At 53.1% G+C, this 17760-nt stretch overlaps 2 protein-coding genes across 2 annotated transcripts; both read left to right on the top strand.

Annotated features, from left to right (window-relative positions):
* Positions 1-58: 58 nt before the first annotated feature.
* LOC308061158 (uncharacterized protein) lies at positions 59-15281 on the top strand. The gene is made up of 3 exons (XM_080380721.1): positions 59-7516; positions 8673-11264; positions 15078-15281. Exon 1 carries the CDS (start codon positions 649-651, stop codon positions 1645-1647), a length of 999 nt encoding a protein of 332 aa, XP_080236847.1. The 5' UTR covers positions 59-648; the 3' UTR covers positions 1648-7516; positions 8673-11264; positions 15078-15281.
* PTAFR (platelet activating factor receptor) lies at positions 15136-16197 on the top strand (the record flags this gene model as incomplete). The annotated part of the gene is made up of 1 exon (XM_080380688.1): positions 15136-16197. One exon carries the CDS (start codon positions 15136-15138, stop codon positions 16195-16197), a length of 1062 nt encoding a protein of 353 aa, XP_080236814.1.
* Positions 16198-17760: the final 1563 nt, after the last annotated feature.

The raw sequence follows: 17760 nt of genomic DNA on the forward strand, positions 1-17760 counted from the left end.
ACAATTGCAAGGGTGTGAACTGAGTGCTGGCCATTGAAACGCTGCTGCTCTTCAGCATGAGCACTCCCTGGTAAGGGTCTGCTGTCATCCCAAAGTCTGTTCTGACTTGAATTTTGAAGCGACAGTCCCACAGAGTGGCACCCAGGGGGATGGGGAGAGGATCTCTCTTCCCTGGGTGGATGCAGGTGTGCCAGTCCATCCTGAAAACAGCCTGTTGCTGTGCCTTTGGGAGTGTGGATGGTTGGGAGGACAACTTAAGCTGGTCGCTGCCATAAGAGGTAACAAAAAATGTTTTCACAAATACATTAGAAACAAAAGGAGGGCCAAGGGTAATCTGCATCCTTATTGGATGCAGCAGGGAACATTGCCACAAAGGATGAGGAAGAAGGCTGAGGTACTTAACGATTTCTTTGCTTCACTCTTTAACAGCAACACCAGCTTCCTTCCAGGTCCCCATCCCCCTGCGCTGGAAAACAGGGATGGGAAGCAGAATGCAGCCGCCACGGTCCAGGAGGAATCAGCCAGCTACCTGCTGCAGCATCAAGACACACGGAGCGGTGTCTGGGGCCAGGGGACCCAGCCCAGGGTACCGTCCCGGGGTACCGCGGGAGCTGGCGGAGCAGCTCGCCGAGCCGCTCTCCATCACTGATGAGCGTCTGGGCTGACCGGGGGGCTCCCAGCAGGCTGGGGCTGAGCCAGTGTGACACCCACCTGCGCAAGGGCTGGGAGGAGGGTCCGGGGAATGGCCGGCTGTCAGCCTGCCCTGGGTGCTGGGGAAGCTCGTGGAGCAGAAGGTCCCGAGTGCCTTCATGCGGCACGTGCAGGACGGCCGGGCGTCAGCCCCGCCAGCGCGGCTTTGTGAAAGGCAGGTCCTGCCTGAGGAACCCGATCTCCTGCTGCAGCCCGGTGACCCACTTAGGGCTGAGGGACAGGCGGTGGGTGTCTGCCTGGGCCGTGGCGAGGCCCTTGCACCATCTCCCGCAGCGTTCGGGGGGGGCTGGCTGGCGGCCGCTGAACACGAGCCAGCAGGGTGGCCAGGTTGGCCAGCAGCATCCCGGCTTGTGTCCGGTTCAGCAGGGTGCCCAGGTGCCCAGGTTGGCCAGCAGCATCCCGGCTTGTGTCCGAAAGAGCCGGACCAGGGCAGTGCCCGTGTCGTCCCCCCGCCCCGTGCTCGGCGCTGCTGCGGCCGCCCCGCGCCCCTGGGCTCAGCGCTGGGCCCCGCACGGGCAGAGGGACGCAGAGGGGCTGGAGCGTGTCCAGAGCCGGGCAGGGGGCTGGGGCGGTCGGCCTGGCGAGGAGGGGGCTCGGGGGGCCCTGATCGCTCCCTACAGCTCCCGGACAGGAGGGTGTAGGCAGGGGGGTCGGTCTCCTCCCGGCCGACAAGCGACAGGACAAGGGGAAACGGGCTCAGGCTGCGCCGGGGGGGTCAGATCGGGTGTTGGGAAACATTTCTTCACCGAGGGGCGGCCAGGCACTGGCACAGGCTGCCCAGGGAGCTGGGGGGGGGTCACCGTCCCCGGGGGTGCTGAAAAGCCACGTAGATGCGGTGCTTGGGGACATGGGTCAGTGGTGGGCTCGGCAGTGCTGGGGCAACGGCTGGACTTGATCTCAAAGGATTTTTCTAACTTAAAGGGTTCTGTGACTTGAGCACCTGTTAGGAGTTAACTCCTCAGAACGAGGTTCTCAGCTGTTTGAAGGTGTTCAGAGAATACTACAGATTCACATGTGCCTGGCAGACTCCTCTGGAGCCCTTTCTGCAGGCTCTTCCAGTCTGCCCTGATGGCCATCCCGTACTTGGGTTCCGTGGGTAGCTGCCTCCATGATGTTGCTGCTTTTCTTCTCTTTGCCATTAGCCAGCTCCTTTCACTTGGACTTGCTGTCTGACGTGCCCTCCCCTTCCAATGAGCGCCGTCCTTCGTACTGCTCGTTGTGTCTCAGGCGTTGGTGAGGTCTCTCTTCAGAAAAGTTGGTTGTGCTGTCCCTGAAGAGGTGCCTCCATCTTCTCGTGTCTCAACTCGAAGTTTTGATTAATTGCCTTCTATTTCTGCCTGCTAGGGAGTAGCGACATGATCGCATTGTTGTGTTACTGAATAGATTTGTGCAGGAAAAGCAGCTCCCAGGGAAGGTAAGTGCTTCCTGACAGCGCCCAGGGCTTAGATGGATCTGCTGAAACGTGGCTGGTGCTCTCCACTTGCCTTCATTTCTACTGTCCCTCTCATGCGCTGGTCTCTGTAACCAGATGTAAAGTGAAACATCCTCCCCTATTAAAACGAAGATATTTTGGTGTTTTATGTATTAACTGGCTCTTAGAACAGTAGAATACAGTTCCTATGTTCTGTGTAAACACAGGAATACAGTTTCCTTACCGTTTTTGTCCTGCTAGGTATAACCTGCTAGGTAGTTAGCTTGAGCTGAAACTGAAGGGGCAAAACATAGCTTAAAAAATAACACATCAGCGATGCCTGGGTGGCACACAAGAGCCAAACGTTAACTAGAAGCAGACCAAGGTGGGCTGACAGGCCTGGGAGACACTGAACTGCATAGCACTGCTCTGTTCAGGCGCTGAAATTCCTTTCTGTTGGCAGAGCCTGATCCTCCTTTAACTGGGAACGTGGTTGTTAGGACACAAATTCCTTGCCAAGGCAACAATTAGCCACATTTGTTCTGGGGAAGATGTCAGTTAACTTTTGTGGTGCTGTCTGGGATGCAATCTCCTCTGCTTCCTGGCTGTAAGACATCAGCAGTGCTGGGCAGTAGCTCAGGTGAATCTCCATGTGTCAGGGAGAGCTCATGTAGGGGTTGATCCTACCGGGGGCTCCATACGTGCGCCTGCGCATTTTGGGAGCCTTGTTGACCTGGATGTGCACAATGACTGGAGTATTTCTAAGTGCAGCCTTGCCCAGAGGACGTGCTGTCGCTCTGACTCGCCTGCCTCTTGTTCCCCTGTCACAGTATTTCTAGCCGAGAGATCTGTCCCAGTCACCCTAGTGCCAGTGTCTTTCCTTTTGTTCAGATGGTGTAATGGCTTTGCTGACCGATGGTACTGACCTTTGAGATCTTTACATTCTTTCCAGGTAGCTCAGGATGAGTCCTATGAGAACTTGAAATGTTTGTAAGAGTAATGCTTCTGTTTCTGCTTCTCAGAGATGTGCGGTTTTAGGAGAACTTGACTGGTGGAGTTGCTTACCACTGGCTTTCGCGGAGTGCAGCCTATGAGCAAAGCGAACAAAGTCCTGCTCCTATGGGCTTCTGCAGTCAGAGTTGTTTTTTTCCACAACTTGGTTGGGGCAGCAAAATGTGTAGCTTATAACAATGCTGTTTCATTCTCAATGTAGCTGTTCCTGTTTCCTTTTCTTCCTGTCCTGCCTATGATACGCTTCTGTGTCTGCATATGCAGTATTTCTCCTGTCTTATCTACTCAGCCAAGTCCTCTGAAGCTTCCCATCTGCCCGACAGGCTGTAGCAGCATGAAGTACCTGGCCCTTTACTAGGTATTTCTCGGCTCCACGGGAGGGAACCTGGGAGGTTAATTTTGATTCTTGTATTCAGGCTTTGTAAAAGCAAACTGCTCTGAATCGCCTGGATGGAAATAAGTGAACGCACAGCTTGGCCCCCACAGACGCAGGCTGGGCTGTTTCCTGGCCTCTGCGAGGCATGCCAGGGTGGTGGGATGGGTTGAATGAAACGTTGTTTAATTTCAAGAGATGGAGATGTTGTAGAGACTGAGATCTCTAGGCCTCCTTCATTTTTGGAGCTTTTTTGGGTCAGTGGTCTTTGTAGACTCCAATACCTGTCCTCAATATGCAGGACAGGAAAAAACATCAGTGGGAATAAAGAGTAATCTTTTTTTTCTTGTGGAAGGAGGAAAGGTACCAGATGGCTACAGTAGGATCTTAGCTTTGGTTTTCTTGTCCTCTTGTCCAGTTCCCATGGAATCTACATGGGAGACTACCAGAGCCCGGCTCCTTGCTGCTTTCTGGGAGTCCAGGGATCGCTCCTGCAGCTCTTGGCTCCGTTCTGGCAGCGAGGTTGCCTTCCCCTTCACATGCAATTACAAGGGCGTACCCCGTGTTCAGCACCAGTGCGGTGGGGCAGGAAGGGACCTTTGCAAGTTACTTGGTTTCATGTGTCTGAAGATAAAAAAAAGGGGAAACTGCAGCAGAACCCTACTCACTTGTGGATTAAGGGGGACAGAGTGCAGGACCTTCCTGTCTGGTGCCGCTGTGTGGTCCAGGGATGAGAACAGAGGGTCCCCTGAGCATGTAGACAAGCCTAGGTCTGTATTTCACCAGATATTCACCCAATTAGCTGGATTTCACGGGTAGAAAAACCGTTCAGTAAAGGCTAGACCAAGTTACGGCAGCTGTAGAAAGCCTGGGAGATCAGCCAGAGATAAGGTCTGTTCTTGATAAGACATAAACCAGTGTGTTACTTAACATTTATCTCAGTTCGGCAAACAGAGTGATGTGCTTTAAATTAGCTGTCCACCCCTTCTCCTGGGTGGTAACAACCCTTTTCCTCTGTGTGATTTGTATTTCAGAACCATAACTAGTTCTGGGGGATTAACTACAGCCAGTGTAGCACTGGGTAGAGGGACCCAGGTGGGGGAGACCAAGGGCTTGTGCTCTCGTCTTCTTCCAGATGAGAGTTTCTTTTGCTGGTCTTTCTCTGCCCTCTTAAAACAACTGAAACAGGAGAGACGCTCCGAGAGGTTGGCCTTACTGTAGGGAGTTTCCCTCAGGAAGAGCTGGGCGGCTGCAGGGTGTTACCCGGGGCGAAGGGGCTGTCTTGGCTTCCTTGGCCTCGTGCAAGCCGCAGTGTGAGCAAGCCCTGGCCTGCCTGGGCAGCTGAGCTCTGCAGCTCACCAGCAGAAATGGGCACCAGTCCTTGCGTTGTGCACCAGCACAGCACGCCTGGGCCTGGCCGCGTGCGGGGCTGCACCGCTGCTTTTGGAACCCTCTTGCTTTTGCCTTTCCCAGCCGCCGCTGCTGCTGCTGCCGGGGCTCCCCTGCCTTCAGCCCCAGGGGCAAACTCCTTTTGCTTCTCGGAAGCTGAAGCTCCCACAGCCCTGGCTTCATATTGTGCACAAAATGGGCAGATAGTTTGGGAGTGCTGCTCCTCTAGGCTGGGGTCCCGTCTCTCCCACTCTGATCTCAGCGCCGCAGTGAGCACCGTGCGCGCTTTAGGTAGATGTAGGATGTAGCTGAGCTGCCTGATGCTACGGAGGCTTGGCAGCTTTCCCACTGGGAGGCCTCCCTGTCACACCAGCCAGAGGACTTGGGGCTCCCAGGGCAAGAACGGACACATGCTTCAGGGCAATGAGGTCTTCCCTTTGTAGCAGGAGGTCTGTGCCTCAGCCTGTGCAGTGCCACTGAAATGGACTCGCCTCCGTTACTGTCCTCCTGGCTGCTTGCCTCATTCGTGTTCCCTTTCTGGGGTATTCAGTTGTCCTGCAGCACCAGGGAAGTCCAGACACAGCATTAAAATTAACATGAAGTTGCAAAGTCCCCTGCGTCACAGCCACTACCGGATTCACACTGAAGCAAACACGATGTAGCCTGAAAAATAATCGATAGGATTCATGTGGCACCCGTCTTCTCGCATCTGGTCAAATCGCTTCCTTTTCAAATGCTGTCGGGCCTGGCCTGGGCACTTTTCTAACAGTTTTACCAAGTGGAATGGGGTTTGAAGGAGCGTGTTTTGATGTCGTGGAGAGCACCTGTAAAGGAGAATGACACCAGCACATAGGCCAATGCAATTGTTTCGGTTCAAATGGCAGAGCTGATCTCTGCTGGTCTTTATTTCGGCCTTGTGTGGGAAGTGGGGCTGTCACTGGCGCTAGGTGAGGTCAGCTATGGCTGCATCTACCCAAATGGTGAGGATGAGACCCCTGGCCTCTGCAGCTGCACAGCCCTTCTAGTGAAAATATTTCACCAGTGTCCATCCTGACTGTCCTGCACCCCAGTTTGTGCCTGTTGCCCGTTGCCACACCATTTGCCACTACTGAGAAGAGTTTGCTTCCGTCTCCTTCGCAGCCTCCCTTCCAACAGCGGCAGGTAGGGATCAGGCACCCCTCTCCTCCGGGCTCTCCCGGCTCAGCTCCCTCTGTCAGACGTGCCCCAGGGCTCAGGCTTGGTGGCAGTTCTCTGCCAGTGCCGCTCCAGTTCTCCACGTCCCTTTTGAGTTGCACGTGCTGTTCCAGGAGCAGCATCACCAGTACCAAGCAGAGGGCTATTAACTGACCTCATTCTGCTGGCCATGCTCCTCCCAGCATAGCGAACTCCCCTTATTCACGAGAGCATGCTGGCAACCTTCTCTGTTGAGAAAGGCTGTGGTTAAACTGGTGCAGCTTTGCTGTTTGGTTGGGAAACCGGGGTGTTTGCTGCAGCTCTGCATGCTGCAGTGGGTGGCTGGCAGGCTTAGATGGGAACTACGGGACGTGCAAATAGCCAGAACCTTCCGATAGCAGTGCGGGCTGCGCGCCTGCTCCGGTGGGCTTCCAATGCGCATCGACGAGTTGTGATTGCCTGGCCCTTCAGGGCTGGCTCAGAAACCTCACACCTCCGTCCTTGTAGAAACCAGTGCCGGTTCTTAACAACAAAGAAAACCCAACATTTCCTTGTTAAACAGCCAGCAGTGAATATCGGGAGCAGACAGAAACACATGTGATTTCTTGTTATAACACAAGTGACTCAGACGGATGTTATTCCCGTGACTTAAGTGATGCCAGTGCCACCATCCCATGCGAAACCCGAGCAGAGCAATGTCCGAGCTGCTGCCCTGGGACTTCGGCGGCAAGAGGTGGTGGGTCCCCCATGTGTCTGTCTCCCCTTTCTTCTCAGGCTGAAGGAGCACAAGAGCTGAGGGAGGTTTATAATGCTGCAGAGGTGGCAGGGGGTAGTTCTCTGGCTGATGTTTCCCCATGTGGGGATTCAAGCAGCGAAGTGGTCTCATCCTGACGCTTTGCTCAGCTGCAGCCAGTCTCCACCTCCAGTGGAAGCGTTTGAAGAGCTCTCACCGCTGTGCTGGCTCCCAGTCCCATCATCTGGAAGGAAAGAGGCCCAGAGGACGCATCTGCTGAGGGTGCTGGGCCCCCAGCCAAGCCCGGGCCACCTCTGCGACCCTGGTGCGGCTGAGAGCACCCCTGCCCTGGAGCTGCTGCGGGGCAGGGCCACCCCGCTCAGGCCTGGGTGGCTCCGGGTGACACAGGAGTGTGACAAGCCCCTGGCCAGGACAGAGCCTCTGCTGCTGTTTCCCTGCCGCCGCCTGCTTGCGGAAGGGCCGCAGGAGCTGGTGTCAGGCTCCAGGGCGCAGCCAGGGCATGTCTGAGCCGTGTTGCAAGTGCCAAGAGGGAAGTGAGTCACTCACCTTCGAGGAGCTCAGCACCCTCACCCTCCGTCCGTCCCGTCCTTCCGTCCCTGCCTCTTCCCGGGCAGGAGCGCCCGTGGCTCACCCTGCTCACGGCCGGGACCTGCTGGGCTGGTGTCTGCTGGGCCAGGTGCTCTGTGGCCCTCAGGTAAGAGGCTCTTTCCCTTCTGCGCGCTCCCCCAGGGTGCTGGCCTCCCTCCCCCAGCTCCACAGGCTTTTCCTGCATCTGGGTGTCTTGGGACACGGGCTGGCTGTGTGTCCGCCCCGGATCTCTGAGCTGTGACATCTCAGACAGCTCCAGGGACTTTGGAGCCGTCCTTGCCCTCCCGTCCAGGTGAGCCGGGCAGACGCGTCCTTGCTCCCTGTGCCCAGCGAGCAGGGATGAGGTGCATCATGACGGCATGAGTCAGGCTAGCGCTGCCATCGCCCTTGGGGCTGTGGCAATGGGGACTGCCCTCACCTGGGTCCTGTCCCAGCTCTGGGTGGCAAGAACAACCCCAGCTTTGCTTGGATGCTGCGAAGCGAGGTGAGGAGCCCTGCCACTGGAGTGAGGAAGAGGAGGCAATGCCTGGAGCATCTCAAGGAGCCCAGGTCCCTCATCCCACTCCTGTGTGGCCCCTGCTCCTCCCCGGCTGGGGCAGGGGGACGGGGCAGAGGGCAGGCAGCCGCTGTTGGGAGGTGACGTGCTGCAGCCTGGAGCAGCGGGAGCAGAGTGACCTGGCCCCGGGCAGCTCGGTGGGAGCACGGCTTTCCCCTCCAGCAGAGCCACGGCAGCCTGGGGCTGCAGCCTGCAAACCCGACGCGGTGGCCCACAGATCTCACCACTGTGCCCACTGCGGCAGGGCTGGGCTCGGGCCCCACCTGCCCAAAGCTGCCCCCCTCCTGCTGCCCCCATTGCCCCCGCAGCTCCCAGCCGTGACCTTCCCTGCCAGGCCGGGGGTCCCAGCGGCACCACCAGCTGCAGAAGCTCTGCCCTGCCTTTGCAATGGCTACCAGGAAGCGTTTCTGCTCGCTGCCCCAGGAGGGGCTCTCAGCCGCTGCGGTGGGTGTATTTCCCCACGGAGCAACCCAAGCGCTGGGTTGCATTCCTGCATTGTTGGTAATGAGGTGGGGACATGTTGTGCTGGGCTCTGAAACGCTCGCCGGGGAAAGCTACGGGGTTTGTTTAGTATTTCTTTCCTGCAACAAGCAAAAGGAAATTGTGTACAGGGTGTGACATGAGTAGTGGAAACTTGCAGACAGTAATGCCTAGCGTCAGATCATCAGCTGCTCCGGCTCAAGAGGAACTTCATGTCCTTTCACAGACCTGGCCTGGCACTTCAAAACGCATCCTGGTGACCAGGACTGGCAGGGATCCTGCTCAGCCGTGTGCTGCTCCTGCGCGCTGCATGCACCACACAACTTTTAGCCTGGTGGCGATGGCTGGTGCTTTCACAAGATCCATGTTGGTATTTCATCTTGTCCTTGTTCACAGCTTGCCACTGCACAGGGCAGTCGACAGTGCCCATGGAGTCTGTTAGCTAAAGTGCCGCTCCTCTGCACTCCTCGGAGAGCTCTTCTCCACTAATACGGTATGGGTTTGCTCTTGGGAAGACCCATCTGAATATTTCCTTATAATACTACATTTTCGAAACCCAGAGTGTTTCTGGTACCTGCAAATTTATATGTGGCCATCAAAAGTGCGTATGTTGCTAACGGGCTCCATCTCAAAAGGAAATGCCCCCAAGGAAACATGCCAGAGGCAGGCAGTGCATAAGAGGCGGTGTGCCTCTCTCACGGCGGTGTGCGCTCGCCATGAGGGTGCTGATGTGGTGCCAGAACCAAGGGAAGCAGCCCGCTGCCACAGCCGGCGTGCATGAATTCATCCCCGGAAAACATCATTTGGAAGAGCTGCTCCAGGATCCAGCGTCCTGATACAACAGCCTGAAGTACCGTTAGTGCTACTTAAAAGCATCGTATGGGAATCGGTTATAGTAAAAGAAGCTTATTTATTTTTTTATTAGATTGCAAGTTTGCTTGATGGAAGTAAAAGCATATTCAAAATGGCTTTTTTTTAAACTTTGCCTTGCATGGCATTCAGTGGCTGTCAGACCTTGTGTGCATCCCCCAGACTGGAAGAAAGGTAAATATCACTGAGAACGGGGCAGTCAGAACCTGCTAGGACCACTTAACAAGCAAGGCCACTGCAAACAAAACACATCTTAATACTGGACTCAAAGTTACGCGCTTGGAAACAGGCAGCAATCCCAGGAGCAGGGGAGCAGAGTCCCCAGGCTGGAAGGGATGCGAGAGGGAGAAGTGCTGGTGGTGGGCACTGTGGGGGGCGTTAAGGGAACCTGTCAGTGCAGAATGGACACAATACAGTTCGGGAGGTTGGGAGGGGGCTGTTCTCACCCTTTCTCTATTGCCTTGGTACTGGGAGCGCTGAGTCTGCGTCCCCTTCTGCTTTTCATGCGTAAAATGCGACAGCTGAAAATGGAGATGGTGAGGAAGGGAACTCCCCAGATAATTAAGAGGTGGACAAGTGCGAGCCCGGCAAGAGGCCCAGCTATGTGACCGAGCGGTTGTTCTGGGCATTTCTGTGAACCTCAGTGGCTTAAGGCCTAAGCTGAGCATTTGAGGCAAAGCTGAAAATGGTGTGGCGCAGGGAACGCAGCCCTCAGCTGCCCATGGTGGCTCTCCCAAGGTGTGACACCACGCCGTGGGGGTCTCTGCTGCTCCTCACAGCACGGAGGTGGCCAGGGCCTGCCACGGGCTGCTTGCCACGGGCAGCATTTCATGAGGAGAGCCAGCCTTCCCGGGGAGCACCAATGTGGACTGGCCTCTTCTGCTCCCCCTGGGCCCGTGTTGCTCCCCAGCAGCCTTGTTGCAGGCTCAGGCACCGCTGCGTGCTGGTGACGGACTTTGTGGCTCCGTCCCTATGTGTTTCACACTGACCCAGGCCCCAGACTCGGTGTTTCAGTTCCTGCAGGTGTCTGCAGGTGTGAGGTTTGGGCAGGACATGGTGCAGATGCTCCAAGCTCACATGTGCGCTGTGTGCAGGTGTAAGAGCAGTGTCTGCATGAAGGGCAGGTTAACCATCAGCATGGGAGCTACAGCTTGGGATTTATGGCTTAGCTGGGACTGTGTGTGCAGCTTTGCTTGTCACCGGTGTCTCCCTGGGCACCCCAGCAATTTGCATCACTGTGATGAGTGGTCTTCAGGATGCCACCAATAATGGCAGTCATCATGTGAAGGCAGATGGGCCAGGTGAAGACCTGCCATGCTGTGGTGTCTCAGTGTCCACTGAAGGTCCCCAAGACAAAAGGAGACTTGGGATGCCTGGATTCCTGGGTCTGTTTAGCCCCGACCTGAGTGTGAAGGAGACTGCTAGGGAATGAGTCTGTCCGTGGGATATATGAGTTTCCTACCACTTCCCTTCCTCAAAGTTTTTAAGTGAAAGCTCTTCTGGCTCCTGCTGTTCATCTGTTTGGAAGAGGGATGCTCAAATGCTGTCTAACCATGGACACAGGGTGGGTTCCTATTCTGCCTTTACAGGAAAATCCCAACTTTGCCCTCTTTCAGGATCATCAGGAGCAGAGATACTTTGAGGAAACAGCTTCAAGGACTTTCCAGATCTTCACTGTGGTTAATTGCCTTTCCTCTACAGCTTATTTTATTTCTCATTTCCTTTGAGCTGATGTCACACATTTCCTCTTCTCTAGTGACTCTGCAGTCATGCTGCAACTGTTCCCATTCTGGTGTCCTGTTCTTGAGAGCCTCTTGTGTGGAGACCTTTCCGCTCCAGGTCCGAGAAAATAACACCTGGAAGAAGACTGAGCATCCTCATTAAAACACCCACCACTGCTCTACTGAAGCTGAGGATGGACATACTGTGCTGAATCCTTTTGATGGTGGTAAGCAGAAAATATGCTTTATTACTGCTAGTCCTCTTGGAATATACTCTTGCTGATGGCATAGCTTGTGCTAACGTGGTCTGTGCACCTTGCTGCCATGAGCCAGTGGATCCTTATGGGAAGAGCATGGCCCATGGGAAGGAGTGTGGATTGGGAACAGAGTCCGCAGTTGCCCCGGCCATGCTCTGCTGCACAGCCGGTTACTTCCATCTCTAGTTCTGCATCCAATGGAGTTGATGACTTAAAGCACTTGGGGTTATTGGCTGGTGTACTATGCACAAGGAGCGGCTGGGGTTAGAGTTGCCAGGGGGTTTGGTAAAGCAATGCAGCCTGCTGCAGCGGGGAGCAGGACCCACACCCACCCGCCCACACCCCGACCACCATCCCAGCTCTCCCTTCTGCTGGCACGGAGAGTATTTACATGTTTTATACAAAGGGGAACCACTTCAACAGGAGAGGCTGCGTGAGATCCCCCGTATGGTGCTCCAGAGTCTAGGGCTTAGGACATCTCACAAGTACACGGGAGATGTGAGCTCAAGTTCCTCCGGCTGAAGAAGGAAGTGGGTGTTGGGTAAAGTTAGTGGGGAATGGTGCCATGCTGTCTTCTAGCTGTAATTTGTAGAATATCTGGCTTGACAAGCGAGAAGGGAAAAACAACTCTCCTGTGATTCCCTGAAGGACCTTGGCATTGGCACTGCACAGCCTGCTGAGGCAAAGATAGGTGAGCTCTACCAAGTGCTGCTGGGGTCAGGAGATGGCACTGCCATCTCCCACAGCCCACCACTGCCAGAGTTTTCCCGTGGACTTAGAGCACATCCTTGCATTCATCCCTCCAGGTCACACCGCCAGCCCCTTAGCTCAAACCCATCTCCTGTGCAAGGCTTTGCAGCGGAGGGAGATGTGCAAGTTGGCTCTTCCTTCCACCCAACTGGTAGATATGGCAGCTGATGGGCAGGCCTGAAGATCCCACCAGTAAAGTTCACCAGAGCTCCTGGGCAGTTTGGTGGCTGCCATGCCCACGTACAGCACCAGAAATGGAGAGGTGGATAGACAGTGCCCTGCAGCACACTCTAAAGGGACTCTGTGAATAACAGTTGTGCCTACGTATTGGCTGTGGGTGCTTCTCTCCTCCTCGTGAATTCTGCTAGAGGGATGCATCTCCTTCCTCCCCGTCCCCAACTCTTGGTATATTCAAGTCTGGTGCTACAGTGATAGAGCACTTTTCATTGCAAAGATTCTAGCCACAAGCACCAAAACAATGCATTTGCTGAAGCTGGCAGATAGCCAGAACACTGGGGGTTTATGATGCAGATTTGAAAAAAAATTAAGTTCTCAAATGATCTTAGGTAATTAGGACTTTTTTTCCCCTCATATTCTAACATCAGAATAGCACCTCAAATACAGAGCTCCCCACTAGTTTCTCTTGCCCCTGCACAGCCTCACCCCTTTACCCCTTTCCTGAGTGTCTGCATCTGCTAGGTGCCCTCCCAAGCTGAGCGATGCAAACCCTTCTAACTGGTGTATGTCTGTCCTTACCAGAGATGGTCCCTCAGCAGGTGGGGGAGCTGGGCTTAGACACGGACCTTTATTTAAGGCCACGTTGTCACAATTACCACTTTCGATACCTAGATGAGGGTGTGCAAACAGATCCATGAGATGACCAGCACGACTTGCCTGGGGTCCTGCACGGATCACAGGTAGAACAGGGATCAGAACGTGGGGTCCTGCCTGCTCTGGGACCTCTCCACAGGGCAGCAGGGAGTGACACGTAACTCCTCAGGGATGTGCCAGACCTCTGTGGACGGAGCCCAGGGTGCCATAACCCAGAGCATCCTCGCCTCCTGGCTGCCACCAGCTGAACCCTTTAGAGATTGGTGGGTTCTCAGCAGGGTGACAGACCTCAAGGTGAAAGAGGACAGGTACAAGTGTCACCTGGCCAACTGCTACTACTGCCACTCTACTTGTTGATTCACATGGAACACAGCTGAAAAAGATTGAGTTTAAAGATGCCTAAACCCCAGTGCTGGCCAGCACGCAGCAGCCTGTGAAGATCCAAGGACAAGGTTTGGCCATCTGTAGTTGTGATGTCCTATGGGGACCTGTGAGGGGTAAGGAGGAACAAGCTCGGGAAGATGGCTATTGCCTTCCTCTCCTGGCAGCTGGAAAGAAGTACCAAGGGGTTTCAGGGTTTTCTGAAGAAAGGGAGAGCTTTTCTGTGTTAGAGTCGACTTCCCCATTTGCAGAGGAAAACTGCAGATGTGCAAGTGCATAAATGAGGAACCAACAGCACATGGGCACAAAGAGACACTCAACCCAGAGCGGGTGAGATGTGGGTTCATGCTACTAGCACGCTGCTGGGGAAGATCCAGAAAGTGTCAAGACAGGAGGGTGCCTTCTCAGGAGGCAGCAAGTCTTGTTGGGAAAATGCTTTGGGGCTGGCAGAGCCGAGGCAAGCACGAGCACCCGGCATTCCCACTGTAACTTGCACAAGAAGTTTGGGCTTCGTGACTGGTGGTACAGCTCACTCACTCTCCAGGAAAACCACCATGTTCTGCAAATTAGGTTAAAACCCCAGCAAGTTTACCATCAGCGAGCGACCTAGTGTCCTTGCTGGTGGCTCTCAGGCTGCTTTACCTGCATTACAGTCAGTTATCTGCCCAGGGGGAAGGAAGAGGGAGAGAAAAACGAGCAGCTATGCGAGATTGTGCCGTGGAGAGGTGAGTGCCTGCCCAGCGCCAGGCGGGGAGCTGGTTCCGGAGTCAAGAGCAGGGGTGCACGTCCTCAGGATGGTAAAAGCATGCAAGCGGTTAGACCCAGTCCATGTAAATCTGAGACAAGAACATGTACGGTATTGGTGATACGGGAATTTTATATGTCCAAACTGTAGGCAAGATATGAAGAAATACTAACTGAGGCAGGGACTGGTAATATTACAAATCCAAAAGCATCTCTCTAGGGACAGTGTGTGCCAGCAGCCTCTCCAGCGCCACAGGGAAGCACAGAACTGCTGCTGACACTGGCTTTGATGCAGAAAGGGGGGGTGGGGGGGAGGCGCGGGGCAGGGGGGAAGCCAGATGGGTTTGATGACAACTTGAATTCAAATTGATGGCGTGATAGACAACAGCCAAGATTTTAAGAGAGAGAAGCTGTAGTTAAAATCAGCAGTGTACCACAAAACCTCACCCTTTAGGATTAGTGACTCACCTTTTACATCATTCACTGAGGAAAAAAATTGAGAGGTCAGGTGGCTTGTGAAGCGAATGTGAGATCCTACGGTGCCTGCAACCAAAACCAAATACAATCCTCACAAGTGTAAGCAGGAAAATGTCAGAAAACAACAAGTAGAGGGCAACTCTGGAAATGGCATTAGTGGGACCAGATATTTTTACTAGATATTTTTTCACTTCTGGAATTTCTAGGTTAAAATAAATTTAGGCACATTAGAAAGCATGAGGAACCACAGCAGTGGCGGGCTGGAAACCTGTTTGCTTATAGTAAAGGATTAAAAATCTTGAGATGGAGCAGAGTAGCAGATTATTTTATTTAAGAACCCTCATGCAGAAAAATCTTTTGAGATTAGAGATTAGTGAGAGATCTGCATGGCAGCAAACAATGCTTGATGAAGACAAAAGTGCCAGTACAGCATGGAAATGGGATCAAAGAGAGGACCAAGGGGACAGGGCAGGTGTCTGTACCTTGAGCCAAGGCACAGAGCAGAACTCCTGTGGTCACAGACAGCTGAAGATGAAAGGTGGATTTGGGCTTAGCAATGGCAGCATGCCAATCAGCTCATTTTATGCTTTATATTTTTAGGTGAAAAGAAAAGCTGCAGCTGGAAATTCTCCTTCAGATGTGCCCACTCAGCACCACAATGTCTGGAAAGGGTAAAGATGGTGCTGAAGGCAGTGCTGATTCCTACATTTCATGCCACATAGACTCTGAATTTCGCTACAACCTCTTCACTGTTTTCTACAGCATCATTTTCATTCTGGGCTTTGTTGCCAACTGCTATGTGCTCTGGATTTTCAGCCGTATTTACCCCACCAAGAAACTCAATGAAATCAAGATATTCATGGTGAACCTGACAGTGGCTGACCTGCTCTTCTTGGTTACGATGCCAATGTGGATTGTTTACTATCACCACCATGGAGACTGGATCATGCCTGAATTCCTCTGTAATGTGGCTGGCTGTTTATTTTTTGTTAACACCTACTCTTCTGTTGCCTTTCTGATGGTCATCACATATAACCGTTACCAAGCTGTGACTAATCCCATCAAAGCTGCTCAGTTTACCACCCAGAGAAGGGGTATCTACTTGTCAGCGGCTATCTGGATCATAATAGTGGGCAGCTCTTTGTATTACCTTTTTGACAACAATACTAATCAGGAGGAGATGGACTCAAAGAATTTCACGCGGTGCTTTGAGCACTACAGCTCTTCTGGCAGTGTTTCAGCTGTTCTCGCCATTCATGTCATCATCTGTATCCTCTTCTATATCATTTTCATTTTTATACTAGGCTGGAACATCATCATCATCAGGACTCTGTTCTCCAAATCAATGCAGCCACGGAAGAGTGCTCATGTCAAGCAAAGAGCGCTCTGGATGGTTTGCACAGTGCTGGCTGTGTTCGTCATAAGCTTTGTCCCTCATCACATAGTGCATCTGCCCTGGACCTTAACTGTGCTGGAGCAGTGGAAGAAGGAAGACTGTCAGCTGCGCCAACAACTCAATGATGCTCACCAGGTGACTCTGTGCCTTTTGAGCACCAACTGCGTGTTGGACCCTATCATCTACTGCTTCCTCACCAAGAAATTCCAGAAGCATCTTTCAGAAAACCTGAAGAGCATGAAAGGGAGTCGCAAGTGCTCCAAGCAAACCACAGACACAGTGATTGAGGGCACCATCCACCGAGAAGACTCCATTAGGATCTAGTTCAGCCTTGTTCTGATTGTAGACTGAGATGCGTCTTAGTCACTCATCTTTCAGGAGGAGGCACTGAGGGGCAAAACAGAGGACCAGGGTATTACACTTCCTTTTTCCCATCAGGCAGAAGAATGGATGCTCATTTCTTCTACCACATGCAACTAGCAGAACTGAAACCTGTAGTAAGCTAGCAGAAAAGTGCCTTCTCTCTGGGCTGATGTTCTCATGCACACTGAGAACAGCTCAGATGACTGCTTTTACGTAAAAGAAATGTGTCATTGAGTCTCTGCAGTGAGCAGCTGGAAGCTAAGTGCACTCAAATTTTCCATTGTGTCAGCCCAGATAGCGCCGTCCTTGGTCTTTTGCCTGCCCAGCTCCCATGAAGAATCCAAGGTCAGACCTGTAAGAGACTCCTGAAAGACCTGGGAGAACAGACTGGGCTGCTGGTATCATCAAGTGACTTTTTAAGGCAGCTTGCACGGTTCTTTGAAGACAGTCTGAGCTGAAGAAGCTTGAGTGGCTAGAAGGGATGTAGTCCAAGGAGTTCCTCAAATGCCATCAAAAAAGAGATCTGCACCTCTGACCCCTTCTTACCTATGTGCGTCATCTGCGGGGTCCGTACTTGACAGGCATCTGGGAGTAGCTATTACAAACGTTTGCCTTTGCTCCCAGCTCTTGCATCAGGCGAGCAGTAGGCAAGAAAAGGAAGAGGTGGCAGTGGCTCAGCCCCCATCCCCAGATCAGCGGTATGCCCAAGGGGCACTACTGTCTGCCCTGGCTTCTTGTACGACAGCGCGACTGGCAGAGCAGTGGCCTCTTGCACTCGGTTTAGTAATTTTTGGCTGACTGCATGCACCTGTGGGAATCCAATCTCACTTTGGAGGCTCCTGATAACAGAAGATTACTGTCAGCATCGGCATTACGATAAGAAGAAAAAAAGCTTAAAATGCTTCGGTATCTTCTTTTCTTATTTATTTAAATTAGAGCTGTAGAAAGCAACTGTATGTTATTCCTTCCCCCAGCATTTCTATTTCTGCTATGAAGAAATGAAGCTGCCTGGTTCTTGATAGCCTCCCACAAGTGAAGTATTAGGGCAGGTCATGGCCACTTTCTGAGTAAATCAGCGCTGCACAGTGATCCAGGGCCTTTGACAGACAGGTAATTCATGCGCTCCAAGGGGCTGGGGACTCCTCACTCAGGGCTGGCTGCAGTCAGCTGGGGCCCAGGGCAAAGTAGTTTTCCAGGAGTGGGTGCCAAGCTCTGTTACCAATCATGAGACCCTTGAGGTTCCTCTTCTGACCCAAGTTGCTCAATCCAGCATAGGAAACCGGGCAGGGAAGGGAACTCACTTGTTTTCACAACAGTTTTTGGTTCCCTAAACTACATAGGGGAGCCTGGTTGATGACAAGAAAAGCATATCTGACCTGTGACACTGATTATTCATATGCAAGCACAGCAGCTTTCCTACACCCACCAGAGAATGTGAAAGATGGGCTCAAGTCTTTCCAAAGACAGGATCAACATTTGTGTTAGACTTTGCCTGTATTTGGTGGAGAAACATGTTCTTCAGAT

This window comes from Falco punctatus, assembly GCF_963210335.1.
Source record: "Falco punctatus genome assembly, chromosome: 3".
In the NCBI taxonomy this organism is placed as follows: domain Eukaryota; kingdom Metazoa; phylum Chordata; class Aves; order Falconiformes; family Falconidae; genus Falco; species Falco punctatus.

Bases quoted from the DNA above. Each gene is read 5' to 3' on its own strand.
- LOC308061158 (XM_080380721.1), top strand. From the start codon at position 649: ATGAGCGTCTGGGCTGACCGGGGGGCTCCCAGCAGGCTGGGGCTGAGC.